The sequence below is a fragment of the Castor canadensis genome, chromosome 9 (genome assembly GCF_047511655.1).
Source record: "Castor canadensis chromosome 9, mCasCan1.hap1v2, whole genome shotgun sequence".
Taxonomy (NCBI): domain Eukaryota; kingdom Metazoa; phylum Chordata; class Mammalia; order Rodentia; family Castoridae; genus Castor; species Castor canadensis.
The window spans coordinates 76,552,654-76,577,698 of record NC_133394.1 but is presented as its reverse complement, the minus strand read 5'-3'; the positions used below and the strand labels follow the sequence as shown (position 1 = coordinate 76,577,698).

The 25,045-nt window shown below is 42.8% G+C and overlaps 2 protein-coding genes across 11 annotated transcripts in view; one reads left to right on the top strand and one right to left on the bottom strand.

The window, feature by feature from the left end:
- The window catches only part of Fnip2 (folliculin interacting protein 2), a 124,180-nt gene extending 114,610 nt beyond the window's left edge, over positions 1-9,570 (top strand). For all 10 annotated transcript variants that reach the window (XM_074041733.1, XM_074041730.1, XM_074041734.1 and 7 more), the window contains 2 exons: positions 4,133-4,248; positions 6,179-9,570. In XM_074041733.1, the coding sequence (XP_073897834.1) occupies positions 4,133-4,248; positions 6,179-6,257 (195 nt within the window). In that variant the 3' untranslated portion in view covers positions 6,258-9,570. The remainder of the gene's footprint in view (positions 1-4,132; positions 4,249-6,178) is intronic.
- Positions 9,571-12,313: 2,743 nt separating this feature from the next.
- Positions 12,314-25,045, bottom strand: part of Spmip2 (sperm microtubule inner protein 2) — a 53,255-nt gene continuing 40,523 nt past the window's right edge. The window contains exon 4 of the mRNA XM_074041126.1: positions 12,314-12,509. Within this exon, the coding sequence (XP_073897227.1) occupies positions 12,314-12,509 (196 nt within the window). The remainder of the gene's footprint in view (positions 12,510-25,045) is intronic.

Genomic DNA, 25,045 nt, shown 5'->3' with positions numbered 1-25,045 from the left:
GGGTGAAATGGAATGCAGTCTGTGGAAGTGCTGTGAAGATACACCGTGTAAGTACGTGGAAAATGGTACCGGTTATTCCTTTTCACCTATAACATTATTTTAAACACAACAGACGGCCTAGAGAGTCTAGAAAATTCTCAGTATCTCTCCCCTAGTCAGTGGAATGCACAGCAAGTTCCCTCTGTCCTCTGTGTGTGTGTGTGTGTGTGTGTGTGTGTGTGTGTGTATACAGAGAGACTGAGACTGAAACAGGAAATACATTGAGAGGGAGAGAGAAACGTTTGAAAAGGAGAGTAACTGAAGGGCACACAGCTAAGAAGTCTTTTTTTCCTCTCCCCCCCACCCCAGTATTAGGTCTTGAACTCAAGGCCTCATGCATGTTAAGCAGGTGCTCCAAAACTTGAGCCATGCCCCTAGCCCTTTCTTTATTTTTCAGATAGGGTCTCATGTTTTTGCCCAGGGCTGGCCTCAGACTGTGATCCTCCTGCCTATGCCAGGCAATAGCTGGGACTACAGGAATGATCCACTACACACAGCTTATTGGTTGAGATGGGATCTTCACTAACTTTTTGCATGGACTGGCCTCAAACAGCAATCCTCCCAATCTCTGCTTCCTCAGTAGCAGCTCTTTCCTCCCTTCTGTGCAGGGATACTCTTTGGTGCCAGTCCCAAACCAAAATCTGTTTCCTCCTGGCCTCAGAAAATGTTACAGGGTATTTAACAACAAAGTAGGAAACTGAATATTAATTAAATACACTACCAGTTCAATAATTAAATACACTTTCTTGGGTTCTTCTGACTGAATCTACAATTGCACCACAGTCCTCAGAAATGGTCAAAGTCTTTGGTGGCTTTGGAGAAGGTGCTCAGAGGCAGCAGGGCGGGAGCACCACAGTATCGCTGGGCTAAGGACTCAGCCTTGCCGTTGGTTACTTGTTGACAGTGGACATTCCCACTTGTAAAATGAAGATGATGCAACACACGCGTTGTGAGAATCCTCTGAAAATACAGACAAGTAACACTGCTTTTTTTAAATGTCCAAGCACCATGCCAATGTAGGAGGCTTTAAAAACAGTTGCCCGTATGTTAGTGACCAGCCTACAGGCCCCAGAGTCAAAGCCGAGGTGCATTACTTTCTGTGTGACCTCTCAAAGCCTCCTTATCTGCAGATCTGGAAAAATAATAGAACCTGTTTGATATACTTAGGAAGTTTAAGCAACTAGGTAATTCAGGTAAAGCATTTGGAACAGTGGTAAACATTGTACGCCCTCAGTAAAAGACTACAATTAGCATGTCGGTTAATTAAACAGTATCGATGGCTGTAAAAACTGACAACACCTTTTCACAGAATCTGTATTTGGACTTTAAACTGAAGAACACCCATGCAGAATATCTTCCCAGGGGTAGCATAGGAAGCACTTATAGGCTATTATGATCTTATTTTCTGTTCTATATTTGTAGGCAGGTTTTCTTCTAGAAGCAGGCTGGGTTAGGCTGGCTTACAGGCTGACATGGCCGTTTCTGTAAGGGAAGGAGGAAATATGTTAGACTTCATAGTGCTTTCCTGCTCTAAGTATTTAGAGACGTTTGTATTTTTTCTACAATACATAGCTCTTGCTACCTTTGGCATCTTAGTTATCAAAGCAATAATTGCTGTAGCTCATTCTTTTCATTCACGTGGAGAGAGGCAAGTTTAACTTCTTAATAACATGAACGCCTTATTTAATTTGACAAAACCAAGATCAAAGAAAATTTCATCTGCAGATTAATATTCTCCTTAACTATTGTTTGAGTGAAACATACATGATTAACACCTTAAATACATATGAAAAGAGAAAGTAGCTATTTAAAATTTTTAGAAGTTGAGCCGAGCGCTGGTGACTCTCTCCTGTAATCCTGGCTACTCAGGAGGCAGAGATCAGGAGGATCTCAGTTCAAAGCCAGCCTGGGGAAAATAGTTCGAGAGACCTTATCTCAAAAAAACCCATCACAAAAAGGGGCTGGTGGAGTGGCTCAAAGTGTAGACCCTGAGTTCAAACCCTACAAGCACAAAAAAATTAATAATAGTAAAATAAGTAAAATATTAGAAGTTAAAAATTGAAAGTACCCATCTCAGGAATAAAATCCTTAAAAAGGGTTGGGGGAGCAGGGGGGAATACCCAACACAACACATTCTATTTGATAATCAAGCTTTTTAAAATGTCTCAATGCTTTAATTTCGCATTTACATACCTTCCTAGATCAGAGTTCTCTGTACTCCCACGTTGCATTATGCACCTTTCTCGTGGGACTGTGAGTTCAGTATAACATAAATGTTCTTTTTAATATTTTATAATTCTCTTATTAGAAACTTTTCAGTTCCATAAGGAACTGAAAGTTGATGGGAGGAGATTCCTCCACCACTTAACTCTGTCTACTTAGAATCCACTTCCATCAGAATTGGTGATGCCCCTTGCTTTGGTTATTACCAAATAACCGGGTGATTTGTGCACCCAACACAAATCCTTAAGGTTTCAGCCAGTGAGAAACCATCAAGAGTACATGGCTAACCAACACTTTCCCTGTCACTGCCAGCCCAGATGGTCAAGTTCAGCATTTTCAAAGACATCTGTTAATCTTTTTACCTTGAAAATAACAGGCCTAATGGTCTAGAAGACAGTCCTGTGTGATGGAATTACCCTTGCCAGCGCCACCATCAGGTGTCTCACCGAAAATGCCTGGGCAGCCTGCCTGCCAAATGCAAAAGAGTTTGCCTCTGGTGAAAGACACAGATGGTTGCTATTCTCTGAAAACTGAAGCTGCACATGTTTCCAAGGGTAAAGATGTCCCCAAAATAGCTGCCTTTTCCTTATCATTTTTAAAAACCTAGTTAAAGTACACTCTTGAAAGCAAAATAAAAAGTTCAAAATGACCTTGTCTCAGTCACTCTACTTCAGGGAATATATTGGGCCAAATAATCTGAGATACAAGGGGGAAGAAATGACCCAAACATTGTATGTAGGTATGAATAAAAGAAAACTGAGATACAGGAAGAAAACAAAAACAAAAATGTTCTTTACAAAATTACTTATAACAAAAATGCAAACTTCATGCTGAAAGTGAATAATGGTAAATTCACATTTTTGGAAATTATTTAGCCATGAAAATTATGTCAATAAAGAATTCTTGGGGGGGAAGGGGAAGAGGGTGGGGGAGGGGGGTGGGGGGAGAAATGACCAAAACAATGTATGCACATGTGAATAAAAGAATAATAAATTTTTTAAAAAAATTCTTAACGTAGGAAAGGAGTATTAGAAAGCCTTTAAAAAATAGGGCATTTTTGTACTTACAGAATGGCTTCAACTATGTAAATGTGAAAAAAAAGCTAGAATATTATATGAAAATCTTGTCATTTTATAAAAACCTATTCTAATATCAACTAGTTGTGGGGTTCCAGGTTTCTCAATGCTTTAATTTCGCATTTACATACCTTCCTAGATCAGAGTTCTCTGTGTTCCCACGTTGCATTACGCACCTTTCTCATGGGACTGTGAGTTCAGTGTAACATGAATGTTCTTTTTAATATTTTATAATACTCTTATTAGAAACTTTTCAGTTCCATAAGGAACTGAAAGTTGATGTTTGTTTGTTGGTGATGCTGGGAGCAAACCCAGGGCTTTGTGCATGCCAGGCAAGTGCTCTACCCTAGCCCTTGGTTTTTTGAGACAGTTTGCAATGTAGCCCAGGAAGGCCTTGACCTTAAGATCCTCCAGCCTCTGCCTCCCAAGTACTGGGATAACTGGTTTGCACTACACATGGCAATTTTTAAAGTGTATTTGAAAGGGTAGGATTATAACCGTGTTCTTAGAAATGAATTAAGAGAATTCTCTTAAAAAGTTGGCCGCTGGGTGCCGGTGGCTCACGCTTGTGATCCTAGCTACTCAGGAGGGAGAGATCAGGAGGATCTCCGTTCCAAGCAGGCCTGGGCAAATAATCCCATGAGCCCCTGTCTTGAAAAACCTGTCTCAAAAAAAATAGGGCTGGTAGAGTGGCACAAGGTGAAGGCCCTGAGTTCAAGTTCCCCAGTATAGCAAAAAAAGTTGGCAAATTGTTTCTATTGTAGCCCTCATTGTGGATGTTCTTGACTTCACAGTGTGTCATGCATCTTGAAGACAGACTACAGGAGATGTACCTTAAGAGTAAAATGCTGTCTGAGTATCTTCGGGGTCACACTCGAGTGCATGTGAAAGAGCTGGGCGTGGTTCTGGGGTAAGTTCTGTGAAGAGCAGCCACCTCTCCTGGGGATGGGCTGGCCCTAACCTTGTCCCCCCTCACCTAATTAGCCTGTGCCATCCTGCACCTGCAAGTCTAATAATGCCCAAAATGCTCGGGGTCCCTAAATGTGTGCCTCTGCAGCTCCCCAGTGATCAGCGTGTTCCTTGTGGCTGACACTGGGTTCACACCTAGAGGCAACCGCAGGACTTGGGCTACTTTGATGTCAGCCTTCTCTCTGCTGCTTTTACTCTTGAAAGGGAGCATTTAACCCCACCCCATCTGTCATTTTCTAGTAACTCAGTAACATTCCAGAGTCAGAGCTGCCAGAGGGCCAAGGGCAGCCTGCTTCCTGGAGGAGGGAGCTGGGCTACTCTGACCTCCAGGGCTGTGTACCTGCACACCCCTGGCATTGCCTTCTCCCCCTGACCTGAGGACACTTGCTTGTTACTAAGAATATGCATTATCTTCCAGAGCTACAGCTTCTAAGCAGACATGCCCACTTGTTTTGCTTAATCACCAATAGGCAACTAGCAAAAAAGACATTGTTCCTTTTATCCACAACCATGCTTCCTCTAACTTGGAATGGAGAAACACTGTTATTCTCTATTATGCCTGCTAACTAAAGTATTAGTTTAAAATTTAGGATTTTGCATTCTTATTATTTGTCTTCCTTGGTTTTTTTGTTTGTTTTTTTGTTTTTGTTTTGAGGGAGGGGGAGCAATACTGGGGCTTAATTTTGGCTTTGAGCTTGCCAGTTACGTGCTCTACCACTTGAGCCATGCTCCAACATTTTTTTGCTTTTAGGGTTTTTTTTATACAAAGAGTCTTATGGTCTTGCTGGAATTACAGGCATGAGCCACCCTGCATGGTTTTCCTGTCATATATTTTTCTTTTTTTTTTTTTTTTTTTATGCAGTACTGGGGCTTGAACTCGGGACCTTCACCTAGCCCTATTTTTGTGAAAGGTTTTTCAAGATAGGGTCTCGCAAACTTTTTTGTCCAGGCTGACTTCGAACTGGGATCCTCCTGATCTCTGCCTCCTGAGTAGCTAGGATTACAGGCGTGAGCCACTGGCACCTGGGTGTCATATATTTTTCTTATATGAAGCATTTAAAAAGTATTTTCCTCTTTGAAGTGTTTTGCTTTTGCTTTTAGTTTGCAGTAGCTCTTTGCTGTTTTTCCCTTGGCTTTTGTTTCTCTCTTTGACCAATTCATACTATAATCCTGCTTCATCAGGTTTCCCATTGCTACACGTGAACCTTCTATTTCTAGGACTTTTGCCTAATTCCTGACTCTGACAGATGTCCATCCATTCTCTTAGAAGCAATTGTAATGTTTGGAATTCAGGGGAAATAATTCAGACATATTACACAGACTGAGACAGCGCAGTGTTTCTCCCTATATCCAGCAGTATTTAGCCAGATCCACCTCTGCTTTAATAGAAGCAGCCAAAGCCATGTCCATCTGAAACTGTGATATCTCTTCATAGCATCTCTTTGCTCTCAGAGGCCTGTGGCTCGAGTATGCAGGAAGGATCTGATTTCACAGCCTGCTGGAACAAACCCAGGGTGCTTGAAGCAATTACCGCCATCATTGTTCTCCTGGAGCTAGCTTGCACTTAGGTGCACAGCCAGTGTTCTGCAGGAGGCTTAAATGCAGGAATGAGAGGACAGTGGGGAAACCTTAAAGCAAGGTGTGCTAAAGTCATGTAACAATAAGAAAAGTCAGCAGCTGAAGGTTGGGCGGCCCCCTGTAGGGAGGACAGCTTTGCGCCTGTCTCCATCTCTGTGGGCAGAGTCTACTGGGAGATCGTAGTTTTTTTATTAGCTTTAAATATGATCTAGTGAGCTGTGACCTGTAAATAGTACTCACCTATATAATCATGCTATTTTAAAGTACCCTTTTTTTCCATTTCCAAAATTTAGGATTGAATCCAACGACCTGCCTCTGTTGACTGCTATTGCCAGTACACATTCTCCTTACGTGGCTCAAATACTCTTGTAAGCTAATGCTCAGGGCAGTTCTTGGAACGAGAAGAACAGTTCTCAAGAGAAGAGGAAAGGAGCATGCTCTGGGTGACGCCAAAAGCAGAAGAGACACGGACACAGTCATTCCACCATTAGTTGTGCATCGTTGCTGCAGTGGAAAGCTTAGGTTTATGGGGCATGATGGCATTTGTGGTTTTCAGGAACACTTTGGGCCTTTTGTTACCCACGAGTCAACAGGAGTGACCTTTCTGAAGTAGGAAACATAAGCACTAAGCTAAACACTAAACAGTTGGTACAAATGGCCTTATGCTTGGGGACAGAATGATGACAAGTAACTTTGGAGGAGGGGCAAACAATGTACATAACATTCCAGTGGGGAAATGTTCCAAGATGTAAGCATGATGCTGCAAACTGCAGAGAGCATAGTATGCTGTCCTAAGATAGGCAGAACAAGAATTTTGGATTCCAGGGTCAAGTTTGCTTTGTACAAAAGGTGACATGAAGAAAGCCACATTGCGCCATTGTCAGCTCTATGCTGGAGCAGCTACTGTTTGATATACGATAGGAAAGGGGGACGCCTATTGGGACGAGAGTGCTTTGGGGACCCAGTGGTCTCACTTCTCAGAGTTTACGTTGTGTCAGATCAGCCACAGGTGGGTGAGATGGACTGCAATAAACCCAAGAGCCCATGTAGCACCCTCATCCTGTGCAGCGTAGTTTGTAAGGGCAGTGTGTGCAGTCTGACCCCTCTCCAGCCTTTCCACAAGAGGCCATTTGCCAAAGTTACTTCTATAAGCTCAAGAGTGTTTCTGTTGGTAAGTTCTTCCAGCCAGAGCCACTTCTTCCTAGAGTAGTTAATACAAATGACTATTTATGCTTTAAAAGGTGCAGCTGTCCCAGTGGGAAGTGAAACCTGCAACAGTTCAGGGTGAGTAATGAAGCAGCTAGGTGGTACAGGGAGAAGCAATCTGTGTACAGTCCCAGCTTTCACATTGGCAGCTCTGTACCTTACAATCCCTTTAAGAGCCTTTTCAAAATGTCTTTCCAGAAATTAACTTGGCCAAAGTGAAAAATGATTAGTCTAGTTCACTTTAAAAAAAGAAAAACCTTGAGTTTTCTGTTACTACAAAAGATGCTTAGTTTGCTGACCATGAACTATACTGTCCTAACTTCAAGGGTAAAGTTAGACTATAAAAAATAAAAATTGATCGTTCAGGGAGGGGCTGACATAGAAAAGCTGAGCACAGCAGCCTTCAGTCCTTTCTTCACAGAATGAGGCCTCTCTTCCAGGAGGCGAAGTGGCGCCAGGTTTTACACTGGATCAAATCCCCAATCCTACCTACACGGCACACGTTTGTCTCTGTTCTTTACAAATGCAGTTAATTGTTTGAGAGCATACACCAACTGTACCAATGGGGACAGGTGGCCATATTGTTTCTTAGGAACAGATCAGAAATACTACCTTCCCCTCTCTCTTTTTATGTGATGCAAGAGTACATGATCTTTAATTTTCATTTTTGTTTTTTCTTTCACAAAATTGAAGTTTTCCATTCTTTTTACTATTACTCCGTTCCTGTTGCCTAACAATTGGGTTTGGTTCCATGACTTCGCTGTGTGCTGTTACCCATCTGTGGCTCTGCCCACCCTGCCTCGCTTTCCCTCAAGTGTGAATAAACTGTCAAAGCTGACGTTACAGCTTTCACAGCTGTCCCCTCTGCGCCAGCTTAAAGCATTCCCCTCCTGCGGCAACCCTTTCCTTGTTTACGCGTTGTGGTTGCCTCAGTCACCACCTTCCAGGCTTTCAGAGAAAAATCAGTCCACACAAAATCAGTTCCCATCCAGAGAGACTGAGCTGCAAGAGTTTCGGCTCCATATGTAAAAACTTAGCCCCGCCCCCAAGGCCCGATATTTTAATTTGCCTCATTCTGGTGTTCCAAAACTCGTCAGAAAAACGTGTGTTGGGAGACTAGAGGTGGGTCACATGTGGCAGTTGTCTCAGTGACACTCAGGACTCCGGTCAGAGCCTAATCCTAAGTCTGTTGAAACAAACCACGAACGTGCTACTCTTGATAAGCCTCCCTGAAATACTGAACATTCAAGTTTTCTTTAACTTACATTCACCTTCTTCCCAAAAGAGAAAAAGAAGAAAAACCTCATGGATTTCTGTTGCGATAACACCCACTCACACACCACCCAGTGGCTTCCTTCTGTCACCACAAAGAGTCAAGAAAGGGATCCCACCCTTTCCCATGCCCACCTCAAGAAAAAAAAAAAATTAATGAAGAAAGAAATCTACCTCAGTTGACAGGATTCCACCTTTAGGGTGTCTTCAACTTCGTCTTACCTGTTGAGTGCAACTTTTCTAAGCGAGCTCGCAAGGCGTGACAGCAGAAGTGTGTGGCTGTGCCTGTGGTACGCTCTTTCTAGCATGTTGCAGCTTTATTTTTAATAAATCCATAGGTGATATGAATGTAAAGGTAACTGTGTATGTTTTAAACATGACAATGAAAATTCAAAATGTAGCTTCCATACTTGTGCATAATTCCAAAGTATTTTATTTTTATCAGTGTTAAATAGCTTTTTGTACAGGCTTCAGTCCATTTTTCTGAAGTGTGCTGTTTTTTAATGAAAATAACGATAATCTTTTCACAGCCCATGGAACTGCCGTTTACACATTGCAACTTTTTAAACTTACCATATTTTTCAGAATAGCTTTTTTGGAGGGAGGAAATTCCCCACTTGCTAAAAGATACTGAACTGCTCTTTGGGCTCTTACAATTAGGTCCTCGATTTTATATAAACTTAGTCCGTAGCTTTTCAGGTTCCTCACTAGAGTTGGTTGTACATACAGAATATAAATGATCCTCAGATTCTTTTAAAAAACGTCTGCATTTTTCCACTAATACGAACTTTGGGGAAATACTGTTCATGCATACTTTCACCATTGAATTGAGAGAGTCTTCAGCTTCTCCTGGTTAATGTGAACCCTTTGTTTTTGTTATACTTGGGGAGAGGGTATAGTAAGACAATTGTTGCCTAAGTCAAGCAGCCACCTCTGAATGTTAACTTTTAAATGTCAAAATTTGCTAAACCATATATCTGGGAAGTAAGATTGCAATAAGCTTAAATTTAGGTGGTGATTTAAAAAGGAGAAGATTCTGGGATTTGTTATATTGAAACTCTATTAAGAGAAATTGGTAATACTTTATGTATTTGATCAGCTACCAATGACAATGTGTGGAAATTTTTTCTTAAAACTTGTTCATGTATTATTTTGGTCCATTTCTCTGTGGCATTTGGTGCAATAAACCTTTTGGATTTATCTTGAACATTTTACTGATGCTGGATAAGATTGTTACATTTAATCAAATGTGGTCTCAAAATAATTCATAGAAAGTATAGAGCATTATTTATGTTAGTGATTTTCAACAGGGGTATTTTAGAAGCAGGGCACATTTTTGGTTAGCGCACTGTCAGGGTGGGGACTGGGGATGACTAGAGATCTCTCCTGTGATACATGGAACGGTCCCAGGGCCAGCTCCTGTGTGACCTTTCAATGTCCCATTGGGCATTCATGGGGATGACAAGCCTGTTTCACCTTTCTGAGCTGAGAACCGAGTTCTGGTTTACATACAAAGCACCCTTGTATGTGATTTTAGAACATGCTGGATCTTCCAGGAGTGCAGCTGTTGTCTACATTCAGGCAAAACTTGCCCTAACAAAGCTGGTCACTTAGTCTTCACCAAGCTTTGACATGCTTTGGAAAACTGTACCCCCAACTGCTTCAGTCCTCATGGAGCCACTGGTGCAGTCATGTTCATCTGTCTGTCTGTCCTTACCTGTGGCCGCTGCCTCCATGGAGCATCTATACAGATGTAGGCATCAGCCTGTTTTGTTCTATTTCTACACTGGTGCTCCAAATTGCATATTAAAGAATGTACCTTTTAAATAGTACATCTAGGGGATTATATTGCTTTGTTATAAATTGTGCACTGAAGTTAGATTACTACTTACGTTCGTTATGAAAAGGGATGAGTTAATCTCAGGAAAAAATATGTCATTAGGTATAACTCTTGTACCAACAGAACACCATACTGAGTTATGTTGTCACGGGTAAGTTAAATAACACTAGCAGAATGACTCGAGGTAGAGCACCTGCCTAGAAGTTCCAGGTATTTCTAGATTAAATGAAAATTTCAGGTGTTTTCCCTATACCTGGAAGCAGTGTTAAAATCGTAACATTGCTAAAGGTCTTAAACACACATGTGCATACAACATTCCACAGGCTAGATGGTTCTGTGAAGGTATTTTTTGGACGAGATTACTATTTGTCAGTAGACTGTGAAAAGCAGATTACCCTCTATAAGTGGGTGGGCCTCATCTGATCAGTTGAAGGACCTAGGAGAGAAAAGACAGGTCCCCCAGGAAAAAGGAATTCTGCCTTCAGATCCAAACTGCAACCTTGACTCTTCCTGTCTCTCCAGCCTGCTGGCTAGCCCTGCAGATTTTAAATTCTCCAGTTCCCTAAAGGAAACGTCTCTCTCCCTTGCTCCAAATACACTACACAGTGCAGTTAAGTCAAGGGTTGAAATGCAAGGCATACAGTCTGAATGTGTGTTGCAAAGAAGACATGAAAAATGAGAATAAAAGAACAAGCCCTGAAATGAGAAGGAAGTTGGTAATACTTCATTAAAAGTATGAGAAACTTTGACCAGGTGTGGTGGCATACTCAAGAGGTGGAGAATGGGGGGCCATCCAGCCACGTCCCACCTACTGGGAAGTGGAGGCAGGTGGATTACTGTCTAAGGCTGGCCCCAGGGCAATGGTGGGGTAGGGGCAGGACATGTGACAGGAGACCAAATCCAAAAAGTAACTAAAGCAAAAGAGAGCCGGAGGCCTGGCTTAAGGGGTAGAGCACCTGCCTAGCAAGCGCCCATACACACAAACACACACACATACTGTGGACAGAACATCAAATAAAACTAAGGACAGGTGGGTCTGGGTAACAAGCATATGAGTAGTTCTTTGCAGTATTCTTGGAATCTGTAAATTTTAACAGATTTTAAATGCAAAAATAATACCCTATTTCATTTGGATTTAGTGAATGACAGACGGAAGCATTTGGAATAATTTAATCTGTGGTAGCTCTAATCCTAGTCAAAATTCAGTGCTACCAAGCACCTAATCCAAGCCCTCTTTCCTCCCCACATGGCCACAAAATCATCTACGTGGGACTCATCCCAGGCTTCGACCGTATGGGAATGTTAGTGGCTGAGCTTCCCAGGCTCAGTACCTACCATGGAGGACGCCTGCAACTTCAGAGGGACGTAAGTAATGACACCTTTCAATGACTGATGGCCACCGAGGGTAAGCACTGGTCTGCTGAGTTGGAAAGACTTTTCAGTGGAGCACGGGGACTTTAGGGAGCAGGAGGCTCGGAATGGATCTGGGCTGTTCCATTTCCTTTTCTGTCATGCTGTCAAACACAGTATTAAAAAGCTGGATGACTATGGGGACATCATGCTGGGGGGTTGTGCAGGGGCTCATACAGCAGAGTGGTTTGTGTGCAGATGTCAGGGAGTCACCATGGAATATGTACTCACAGTTCTTTCCTTGATTCTCATGCTGATGCTACAGAATGTTCGGAACAGTAACCAGTGTCCCTGCCTTTCTTATAAAAAGCCATATAAGGAAATTATGCAACTTAGGAAAGGAAAAAAACTACAGTCTGAACTGGTGTGACCAGTGTGTGAGGACTTTGGGGGGGGTCACAGATTTACTTCCTTTTAAGAGACTTCTCAGCTTTGGTCTGGCCCTGCTCTTCAGATTCAGCTGTGTGGCAAATAAAGCCCGGACCACACAACCTCTTGTTTTCTTTAGCTATAAAATGGGAATAATACCAAGTCCCCAGCTCAGTGGACATTATCATGGAAATCCAGTGCAGATTGCAAAATGGTTTGCTAGGTATAAAGGAGCTACAAAACTGATAATTCGTGTTTCTATTAATAGCACTTTCAACTTTGTAGGTTAAAACAGCCTGACTTTTTTCTGAGGATTCAGAAAAGCATGACATCATACCTCTTCCTTTTTTGGCAGCCTTGCCGGCTTCAATGGCTGGAAAGTTCTTGGTGTTGGAGACTTACTCTCTCTAACAAGAATGGCCCTTTGGGAATTTCTCTGCGTTGTATCCTCATAATCACTCATATGCCAGGCCAGAAAACCACGACTGTATCTTCCTTGAGTATCCAGGACGGAAGGCTTCGGACACCTGAAACAGGAACAAATTGGTTCTCAAGTGAAAAAGGTCTAGAAACAAGGCCACCAGTTTTCACAGAGGTAAGATCTGTCTAATTCCTCTAGTGATCTGAGGTGATTTCTGGCCATCTGGTGGGGACAGCTGAAGACCTGGCCCATTGGCCAGCATCCTGAGAAGCTTCTGGACTCTTCCCTCCTCAGCAGCACTGGACACTCAGCTACTGGAAATGTGGAGGACTACTTTCTCCATGGTCACCTACTTTAGAACCTTGATGAATGCACACGTGTCACTGCTGTTCCACGACTCCTGTCAGAGCCACATGTGGAAGATGCGTGAAGTGGAAGGTGGCATATTAAAACTGAGACCTTGTGAGACCCAGGAGTTTTCTCAAGGACACAGCCTGCTTGTTTCAAGATCTCACAGGCAGTCAAGAAAACACCAGCTCTGCCAGGTGCCAGTGGCTCACACCTGTAATCCTAGCTGTTCTGTAGGCAGAGATCTGAGGAGGATTTTGGTTGGAGGCCAGCCTGGGCAAATAGTTTGCAAGACCTATCTCAAAAATACCCAACACAAAACAGGACTGACAGGATAGCTCACGTGGTAGAGGGCCTGCCTAGAAAGCATGAGACTGAGTTCAAACCCCAGTACCACCAAAAAAAAAAAAAAAGAAAGAAAACACTAGCTTTGTGATTCCAAGCTGTAGCTTTTGACAACATTTTAGATGAAAAATCTAGGCTTCATTTTCTTTGAGATCTTTGACTAGGTTCCAAAAACCTTAAATTAGAACATTATCTCAGCCCTTCCTCTCCATTACAAAGAGCCAACTCTAGGGAAAAGATAGAAATAGGACTATGACATGAGGATTTACCATGTTTGGAAGACAAGGATGGAGAGTGCCATCATCCCCTCACCTGAGCTGCCAGAGCCCCCGGTGACTGCAAAGATCCCTTTCTAGACTCTGCTAATCAGCTTTCTGTTACTGTAATAAACTGGTGCAATCAACTTACAGAAAGAAAAGGTTTATTTTGACACATGGTTTCATAGGTTCCAGTCCACAGTTGGTTGGCTCTGCTGCTCTTTGGGCCTGTGGCAAGGCAGCACATCATGGTGGAACATGTGCCAGAGCAAAGCCAGTCACTTGATGGCCAGAACATGGAAGGGGCCTGGGTCCCTTCAAGGACATGCTTACCCCGCAATGAGCTAAAGACCTCTTCAAGGTTCCAGTACCTCCCAATAGCACCAAGCTGGTGACCAAGGCTGTAACTCCTGGACTTTGGGGGGACAGTCCAGATCCAGATCCAAACTACAATACCACGTTCTTCACACCATGATTTATGGCATCTACATGACTCTTCACTCCAGAATGTGGGAGTTATGGTACACCAGCATGGAACAGAGCACTGGAGGGACAGCAGTGTTAGGACAAACTCTGCTATCCCAGAGCTCCTATAGCAGTGGGGAATAGACAACACACAGATGGGGGTGGAGGGAGTAGTGTGGATGGAGCACAAAGAAGGCTGTGGGAGCAGCCTGGGCCTGGTATTTCTGAGGGCTGTGAAGTAGAGCCACAGAGCTCTCTCCCATGCAACAGAGCTACAGGACAGTGGGGACATCTGGGGCCACAGACAGCTTGGGTTTTGTCCTTCCCTGGTGACCAGCCACCCTCTCTGCTGCTTCCCCAGCCACCCCCTCCCACAGGCCTCAGACCTCCTCCTCCTCCTCCACCTCCATGGCTACTGAGGCTGCACCTGCTGCAGCTGGAGTTCCCTTCTCCTCCTCTTCTCCTGTCAGCAGCACCTCTGGGCCTGCCTGGCATAGTGAGGCCTTGAAGAGAAGCTACCTCTTCTGTGACATCTGTGAGGACTTTCCTCATCCCGTGGTACTTTATGTGTGGCTTCTTGTGTAGAAACTACTAGAATGCACTGCCATTCCAGTTCAGCAGTGCCTCCTCCTCTCAACTCAGTGCTCCTTAACCGGTCCATGGTTGGATCCCCAAGCCATTAACCTGCTTGACGTGTAGGTGATGTGTAGGACAAAGACATGAGGGGAGGGAAAGGGATCTCAGTGGCTTTAGAGATTTCCTGTCTTCCCTCGGTCTCCTTCACACACTCCTGCAGCCTCTTCTTCCTCTCCCCACAACGGCAGGTTGTAGGAATGGTTGCCTACAGTCTGGCTTCTCTGAGTTTTACTACTTACAAGTACAGCTAAATAGCTGGGCACAATTTCAAGAAAGTTTAAAGGGCAAAATAGCTGATGGTTAGAAGGTATGGAACAGGTACTGGCTATTGTTTATATTTCATATTATATTTTTATAATTATATTGCTTAATGATGGACAGGAAAACCATGTTATGCAAATGTGCAACTTTTTTTAAAACAATGTATTATAAGGAGTGTAGCTCAGTGGTAGAGTGCTCACACAGCATGCGTGAGCCTCCTGGTTCATTCTCCAGTAAGGCAAAATGATGTCCCCATTGCAGAGGAACTAATACAGAAAACTTAAAGTGACAGAGGTCAATATGGGAAGGGGATCAGGAACTAGTGAAAAGGTCAGGTAGAGAAAATCAACTTGGGTTGTAACACACTTGTGCATGGAAGCAATGCTGGGAATCTCTCTGTATAGCTATCCTTAACTACCAAAAATGCTTTGTCTTTCTTATTATACTTATGTCTTCTCTTCAACAAAATTAGAGATAAGAACAGAACAGACTCTGCCTGGAAGCGAGGGGGCATGAGGGGAGAGGGTGGGGGTGAGGAGCAGGGGGAGAAATGACCCAAACAATGTACACGCATGTGAATAGATGGATGAAAACAATCTTTGCTGGGCATGGTGGCACACATCTGTAGTCCCAGCACTCAAGTAGCTGAGGCAGGAGGATGTTGAGTTCAAGGGGGGAAACTATTATAGAAGTAACTCTGTAAGTTCAGAAGGAAGAGCCTTACATATACTCTGCACTGAAGTGCTGAAACATCTAATCCACTTCAAATTCAGAATATTCTATGTCCCTGAGTCTTGAGTCACCAGGAGCAATGGAAAGTTAAAAATTAGTTCAAAGACTTTGAAGGTCTTACGGAAATACTGGGCACATCAAACTCACAAATGAGCCCCACAGAATAAAGAGATAAACGAGGTTGCAGAAGCCTGGCTCCAGAGGGAGCATGAATGCCAGGCCCTCGGAAACGCTGTGGGGTTAGTGGTACATAGACACCACCCCCAAACAAACCAGATGCTCTCAATGTAACATTACTACTACTGAACCATTACCCCTAAGGGTCAAATATTTCTTCCTTCCCTCCCCCCATAAAATTATAGAGAAGTTGGAGGCCCTGACCAAAACTTTTCCTCAACCATTTCAATGTCCATTGCTGGCAGGATGCCTGTCATCCCCAAACACCCGTGGGTGTAATAGCAAGAACATTCTACACAACCTCAACATACCCACTAGAACCAGAGGAAATCAGAAAATTCACATTTTTATACTGCACCACCTCCAGTCCTCAGACACCATTCAAGTTTTTCCAGCAGTCCTAACAATGTCCATTTTTGAACATTCTAGGGCCAGGGGTATAGCTCAGTGGGAGAGTATGGCTTAGCAGGTGCAAGGTCCTGGGTTCCATCCTCAGCACTGCAAAAATAAACTGAGTGTTTGAAAAAGGATTTCAGCCAGCGCAGTTCAAGACCACACATGCATGTAGTTTTCCCATCCCTAGTCTCCTTCATTCTGGAAGTTTCTCAGTTGTCCTGTGACTTATACACATCCTTGAGTTAAGTCTTCTGAAGAATAAAGACCAGTTATTTTGGAGATGGTCTTCAATTTAGGTTTATCATATGTTTTCTCTTCCTTTTTACTGTCTCTGTCTGTCTTTGGTGGGACTGGTTTGAACTCAGGACTTTGTGCTTGCAAAGCAGGAGCTCTACCACTTGAGCCACACCTCCAGCCCATTTTTTTTTTTTTTTTGCTCTGGTTATTTTGGAGATGGGGGGGGGGTCTCACAAACTATTTGCCTGAGCTAGCCTCCCAATCTCAGCCTCCCAAGTAGCTAGGATTACAGGCACCCAACAATCATTATTTATTTATTTATTTATTTATTTTGGTGGTACAGGAGTTTGAACTCAGCCTCACACTTGCTATGCAGGCACTCTACTACTACTTGAGCCACTCCACCAGCCCTGTTTTTGTGATGGATTTTTTGAGATAGGGTTCATGAATTATTTGCCTGGGCTGGCTTCGAACCATGATCTTCCTTATCTCTGCCTCCTGAATAGCTAGGATTTCAGACATGAGCTACCAGGGCCAGCATCCATTATTTCTTTAAATATTCTTTCTCTGTCTCCTTTCCTTCTTGGAGCACCATTATGCTCTGTTGGGGCACTTGGTAGCATCTCGTGGTCTCAGAGACTCCATTCATTTTTGTCTATTCTTTTTCCTTCTGTTCTTCAGACTGGATAATCTCAATTGACCTATGTTCAGCTTCAAAGATTTTTTTCTGATTGCACAAATCTGCTCCTGGGCTCTGCTAGTGATTTTTTTCACTTACTGAACTTTTCAACTCCAGAATTTCTATTTGTTTCTCTTTTATAATTGTGACTTTATTGATACTCTGTTTGGTAAAACATCATTCTCAGGCTTTTCATCTTTAGAGTTTCCTTTAGTGCTTTGAACATATTTGTAACATCTTGTAAATACTTTAGCACACCCAATGTATCGGTTTCCTTGGGGATATCCTCTTTTGACTCTTCTCCCCTCCCCCACCCCATGTATGGGTACTATTATCTTGTTTGTTTTGATGTCTTGCAAATTTTTGTTGAAAAATGTAACATTCAACAAAACATTTCATTGTTTTTGTTCCCCATCCCCCAACCACCCCGGGCTAGGGACTAAACCCAGGGCTTCATGATTGCTGGGCAAGCACTCTATCACTGAGCTGCATCCTTTGCCCTGGTCTTGTTTTGTTGATGGTAGTGATCTTGCTGGTGCTTAAACAATTAATCAATGATTGGTTAAAGTGTGCCTGCCATCTGTGTTCCCTGAAGTTTCAGTTTGGTTAGTTCAGTGGTCAGCTAATGATTGAAGAGAGATTTCCTTAAATGCAGAGAATCAACGAGTCTTCTGATCTTAGCCTGTGTTGAGGACACTGTCCATGATCTGTCCATGATTAGCCTTCATTTCCTGCTTGCATAGCACTTCAATATTAGCCAGGAGTGTGTGTTGAGGTCTTTCCAGGACATGCTCGTGTACACATGCACACCGCCTTCTAGACCCCTAGACGTGTCGGAGCTTCTCAACACCACCCATTTGCTCCAACCTGTACTGGCCCTCAGACAGCGATGATGTTGTATAATTTCTCATTTATTCTGGTAAACGCCTATGGGATAGAGCTGTTTCAGGTCTGGTCACATAATTAAAAGTCCTGAGAGTGGACCTTCTCCAGGGATTTGAAAACAGGTCAAATATGACATTTCGCTGGGTATGGGCTTTCAAAGATCTTCAAACCTGCACCCGACCTTGAGTGATTGGTAAGCAGCTGTTTTTCATGGTTATCACGTTTGGGAGGCTCCTGTGTCTCAAGCTTTTGGTGGAACTGGAGGGGGAGAGAAATAGCATGGTTCTTAGCAAGACTCTGCCATTTTTCTTAAGTTACTGCTCCATGAATTGCTGCAAGTGTTTGGCTTATTTCCAGTGTTTGGGAAAAATCTGTAATGGTGGTTTTGCCAGGGCTCGTTGCTGGGGCTTGGACCCAAGGCCTTGGGCATGTACGAAGTGCTGAATCACAGAGCTACGTCCCCAGCCCTTCGCCAGTGTTCTTGTTTCTTTTTTGCAGAATGTTTTTGGAGATCCTTACTCCACCATTCCTGAAGTGTTCCCAAAATTTAATCATTGCAAAATGAAATGGAGACTGATCGTTGAAAGGAAATTTTTGTCTGTCTCTTCTTGCTCTTTTTCCATATGCTGCATTTGCCTTGTGTTGCCACTACATCATTGGAATGGTCAACAGCAGCCTCACTTTTCTTTCTGCTGGATCAAATCCTCTCTTGTAAGACTTTCCGATATGACTTCCCTCCCAGGCCAGTTGTGATCCCTGACATTGTCCTCCTCTGGACAGCCCTTTCCACCTGGGCTTCCAAAGCTCCATCTCCTATTTCCATATTGTTTCATCTACATTTCTTTTGAAAGAATTCATGAATTCTTTTTGTTCCGTTATCATTTCCTAGAATTCTGTCTTTGATTTTCATCTTTACGTATACCACCACCCACATCCCAACCACGGAATAACATTTATAGCCAAATATTCAATGAACCTCCACACTCTGATCTATAAAATGTTTACTTGCAGTTCTAGAATCCAAGCACAAATGCTCAACTTGGTACCAGATATGTCACAGGAGATGATAATACGAATAATACTTGCTAGCATTTATTGAGATACACAAGGGTCAAAACACTATGCTAGTTTTTATGTTTCACCTCTAATCTTCATAATGTCACACCATAAGTACTATTTCCCACTTTTTACAGATTCAAGGTCAAACTGCAAAATGCAGAGAAGCTGGAATTTAGGGCTGTTACATTCCAAACCTCATTTATAAAATGGAAATAAGAGTGTATCATACTTATTCTTAATGAGCATTAAATGAGTTTAAACTTATAAAGCTCTTAAAAGTGTCTAGTATATAGAAAAAATTCATAATCATTAGCTATTTATATTATTATAGAATGCCACCTCTCAATTCATCTCCTCTTCTCCTATTTCTCCCCGCCACCACCCCCAAAATACCCTCACCAGTGGCCGGTGTTTGTTAGTTGGATGACACAGCCACGTACATAGCCACCCCAAAGAAACTGATCAGAATTACCTTTACCTGTCCATCAAAGTCTCAGGAGTCCATCTCTAGGCACTTTCATCACCCCACTTCTGCAATCCATGCACCCAGCACTGTGATTACTGTGATATCACCTGGCTTGTCTTCCACTTCTCCTCTCTCTGCCTCATTTATTCAGTTCTTTTCTTCAGCTACTATCTCTCAGGTAGTTTTTCAGACACATAGATTTGATAATATCACTTTCTTCACATTTTAAAAATTTTAAAGCAACAGTTTATTGCTCAAAGCCTTCAGTATGGAGTTCAAAACCCCACACAGTCTAACTCCTGCACAATTCCAGCCTGGCTTCCCACCACCTCTTCGAGTATCAACCTTCAGATGTGCAAAACCCATGTGTCAGCCAAATCACACAGCAGGCCATTCCCATCCCATCCTGGGCCTATTCGGTTCCCACAGGCCCCATGCTGGAGCCCTTTCTCTGCATCCACCTCCATGTGCAATGTTCTCTCTCCTACAAAGCACCCCTCAGTGTCTGCCCACAATTGTTCCCTCTTTTTCCCCCACAGACACAGTTCAGACCTTTTACACCTGGTCTTCTCATATTGACTCTCCCTTCAGAAAACCTGTGAGGAAGGGAAAGAAACCACTCCTTCCATTTCTCCCCCTTTGTGGTGCTGGAATGGAATCCGGAGCTCAGTGTGAAGTGGGCAAGCATTCTGGCCCTGAGCTCCACCTTCAGCCCAGTTCTTACTTTTTTTGTATCTTCCATGTCTATGGTTTCTGACATACAACACATTTTCACTCCATTTTGCTTGCATCTATAAAAATACAAAAAAAAAAAAAAAAGATTTTTCTATCTCCAGCGAGAGCCTGTGACTGCATACAACCAAGAGACTGGAGGGCAGTGGAATTTATTTTAAATTTACCATCTCTTTTACTATTTGAATAATTTTTATTATACAGCAATGTTTAAATTTTCCTTAAAAACAATTGGTTTATTTTTGAAAAATGACAAAAATTTTCCTAGCAGCCTGGACAACAAAGAAATAGTCCAAGAAGATGAACTAGATTTCAGCACTGAGTGAGGAAATGACTGGCTGGCCCTTGCTTACATAAGCATCTCACGATGGTGGGACAAGCTTGACTTTCACAGAGACACTTGTGCCAGAGCAAACACTGGGTGCTGAAGAGGGGCCCTGTTAGGGCTGGGTGGGTGAGCTCTTCCACCTTCTGCCTTTTGTGACTGGCACGGGGCCAATGGACTCTGTCAGCTGCTTTGATTCATGACCAAACAATTCAATAAACTCTTGTTAGTGAAATGATTGGCTTGAATGAATATGTTCACTTAAGTTGATTAAAATAGCTGGCTGTTCTGGAACACAGGGCGCCCAGCATGGAGCAGGCCCAGGAGCCACCCTTTCTCTTGTTTGCCTTCTAGGTTCTGTCTGGTGGACTAAATATAGTTTTAATAAGTGGTAAAATGACTGTCTTTTTGGATTCCAAAGTAAAATTTTAAAAATGACCATGTAAGTTCCAATGAACCAGTCTAGCTGTCTGGTCTATACTGCAGTGAGAGTTACTGACATGAGGTTCAGATAAACCGTGTGCAGACTTCCTTCAGGGCTTTCCATTTTCTCTGCACCATCCTAGACTGACATCACTGAGCACTGGTGTGTCTCTAGCTTTGCAGAGTTGGGTGCCACATCCATATGGTGACCCAAAGGCACAATGACCTGCCTGGTCAGCAGCCAGTTCCTCAAGTGTAAGCTTCCTCAGTGTCCTCGCTGTCTGCTCTTTCCGTTTCTGAAAGCACTCAAAAGCCATTGGTGGCCCATGGAAATTTTTGAGAGACATATTTAGAAATCACTTGGCAGGGTCCCTGCTGTCTGGGAGAGCAGCCTTCTTCCCCTGCTATTTTCTCCTTGGAACATTCGCAAGGAGAAGAGACTTCTGTTTTTGAGGATTTTTCATGCATGGTATAGTCCACACTAATGGCCAGATTCTTTCAGGGAATCAATCACAGAGAGGACTTGAACAATGTGTTTATTCATAAGTTCCCTTTTCTAAATTGTCCTTCTGTACAGGTGGAGTGGGGGCTGCTGCAGACACAGCCACACAGGAGCACGATTTCAGAGATGCTGGCTGCCTCAGAACCCCCTCCACCTGCCCATGTGTGGCTGCCAGTCTCCCCACATCTGCACCCAAGGTTGCAGCAAAGTGGGGGAGGAGCTGTGAGGAAATTGGGGTGCTCTAAGCCAGCCTTGGACACATCAAAGTGGGGATGAGTCTGACCTCATTTCTTCCATGCTGATCCCCAATCTCTCCCTGCCTCCCTGGAATCATCGTGACAATGCTCTGTCCTGTTTCCTAAACATTTATCCTCTGGCATAATACTTATTTGATCCTGGATTGACAGGATCCCAGAACCTGTCATGGAGACAATTAAAAACATAAGTTATCTTGATGTTTCATATTTGGACAGATCAAAGGAATATATAATTATATTCAGCAATTATTAACAGAGAAATTTTTAAATGCTAATGGAGTTTATCTGAGGATAGTTACTGCCCAGTGGACAGAGAAAGAGGCTTATAAAAAAAAAGCTAATTTTTAATAATCCAAATCCTAAAGGGCTTATAGAGATTTGTCTAAAAGGCATGTGTCATGCTTATTTATGTTCTGGTTTCAGGATGCTGGGGAAACAGAGGTTCTACCTTTGAGCAGCCACTTAACCTGTAGAAAGTAAAGGTCTGCAGTTAACGTCCAGATGATTGGTTAGGAGAGGTTGGGAAAATTAATCGCCTCAAGGATCCAGAGGCTATCTGGATGTTATTTTGCTGGGGTCTTTAGACAATAAAACTCTTAGCCAGATTTTGTGGAGGTAACATACACCTATTATGTGTTTGGTCATTTACCAAGTCCTCTGGTACACCAGACAGAGCTAATGGTCAGTCATGTAACAGACACAGCACAAAAGACGCACAGTAGAGGGTAAATAACCAACTGCTCCTTCACTGCTGAGCTGAAAGTGAGTGGGATGGGCACGCAGAGGTTACCTGACTGCAGTAAACTTTAAAGGACAATTGTTCATGCTGAAATACCGAAGGTAATTTTTACACCTGCTTGAATCTTATATTCTTGCTTAGGAGTTTCCTCTCCACCTCCCAAAAATAACAGAGAAAATGACTACATCATTTACAATTCAAAACCAAATTTATGAAATAGACCTGCATATCTGTGGGCACAAACGATCTTGCAAAGGTAGGTGGGATTAAATTTACAAACCAGACTGTAATCTCATGTTAGTGTGAAATAAATCCTCTTTCAAAGATAAAAATGAAATTGCTTCCCAAACAAGTGTTTGGGAGAACAGATGAGGTCTTCCCAAACTGTCAAGGTGACTATTTCAGACATGCAAACACTTCTGCAATGCTACTTTAAAAGACAGAAAGAGGTAATGAAACACACGGATATTTCTTCTTCCTTCCAGAATAAAACTTCCACCCTTCTGGGCTCTCCTCTCCTCAAGGGATTCTGTGTTGCACAGAGGCTGGGATTATTTGGGTTTGTTTTATTGCTTTTATTTCCCAGGAAACACAACTACTTTATTTGAGAGGCTTGTTAAATATTCTACCACGATGCTGAAGCAAAGAACAAATGGAAACACGGAAGGTCCCACATTACATAAGTGAGCACTTATTAACTTGCCAGATTGCCTTCCTTGCACTACAGAATGTGAAAAATGTTATTCTTGCCATGGTGACATCACCAGCACATTGCTGGTCGCCCTTCTGGGCTCCAGCTGGGCTCCTCCTTACCCAGCTCAGCAATCTACTCAAATCGGTCCTCTAGCCCAGGGCCATACCCTGCCACAGGTTACCGCTGCCAGTAAACACACAGGTGTTTACTGATCTTCACTTAAGCCACGTGACGGTCACTCAGGTTTTCTCATAAACATGGCCTGAGAGGCAGTTGTCTAAAATCTTGCAAGAAATGTGACATAGATTGTCACAATTCCCCGATTAGGAGTATTGAAGATAATTCCTGGCATCACCAAAAATTAGGGAGAATTTTTTTTTTTTTTTTTTTATGGGCTTTTTTTTTTTCATTTTTCTTTTATTATTCATATGTGCATACAAGGCTTGGCTCATTTCTCCTCCCTGCCCCCACCCCCTCCCTTACCACCCACTCCGCCCCCTCCCTCTCCCCCCCCCTCAATACCCAGCAGAAACTATTTTGCCCTTATTTCTAATTTTGTTGAAGAGAGAGTATAAGCAATAATAGGAAGGAACAAGGGTTTTTGCTGGTTGAGATAAGGATAGCTATACAGGGCATTGACTCACATTGATTTCCTCTGCGTGGGTGTTACCTTCTAGGTTAATTCTTTTTGATCTAACCTTTTCTCTAGTACCTGTTCCCCTTTTCCTATTGGCCTCAGTTGCTTTTAAGGTATCTGCTTTAGTTTCTCTGCGTTAAGGGCAACAAATGCTAGCTGGTTTTTTAGGTGTCTTACCTATCCTCACCCCTTACTTGTGTGCTCTCGCTTTTATCATGTGCTCAAAGTCCAATCCCCTTGTTGTGTTTGCCCTTGATCTAATGTCCACATATGAGGGAGAACATATGATTTTTGGTCTTTTGGGCCAGGATAACCTCACTCAGAATGATGTTCTCCAATTCCATCCATTTACCAGCAAATGATAACATTTCGTTCTTCTTCATGGCTGCATAAAATTCCATTGTGTATAGATACCACATTTTCTTAATCCATTCGTCAGTGCTGGGGCATCTTGGCTGTTTCCATAACTTGGCTATTGTGAATAGTGCTGCAATAAACATGGGTGTGCAGGTGCCTCTGGAGTAACCTGTGTCACAGTCTTTTGGGTATATCCCCAAGAGTGGTATTGCTGGATCAAATGGTAGATCTATGACCAGCGTTTTAAGTAGCCTCCAAAATTTTTCCAGAGTGGTTGTACTAGTTTACATTCCCACCAACAGTGTAAGAGGGTTCCTTTTTCCCCCGCATCCTCGCCAACACCTGTTGTTGGTGGTGTTGCTGATGATGGCTATTCTTACAGGGGTGAGGTGGAATCTTAGCATGGTTTTAATTTGCATTTCCTTTATTGCTAGAGATGGTGAGCATTTTTTCATGTGTTTTCTGGCCATTTGAATTTCTTCTTTTGAGAAAGTTCTGTTTAGTTCACGTGCCCATTTCTTCATTGGTTCATTAGTTTTGGGAGAATTTAGTTTTTTAAGTTCCCTGTATATTCTGGTTATCAGTCCTTTGTCTGATGTATAAGTTGGCAAATATTTTCTCCCATTCTGTGGGTGTTCTCTTCAGTTTAGAGACCATTTCTTTTGATGAACAGAAACTTTTTAGTTTTATGAGGTCCCACTTATCTATGCTATCTCTTAGTTGCTGTGCTGCTAGGGTTTCATTGAGAAAGTTCTTACCTATACCTACTAACTCCAGAGTATTTCCTACTCTTTCCTGTATCAACTTAAGAGTTTGGGGTCTGATATTAAGATCCTTGATCCATTTTGAGTTAATCTTGGTATAGGGTGATATACATGGATCTAGTTTCAGTTTTTTGCAGACTGCTAACCAGTTTTCCCAGCAGTTTTTGTTGAAGAGGCTGCTGTTTCTCCATCGTATATTTTTAGCTCCTTTGTCAAAGATAAGTTGCTTATAGTTGTGTGGCTTCATCTCTGGATCCTCTATTCTGTTG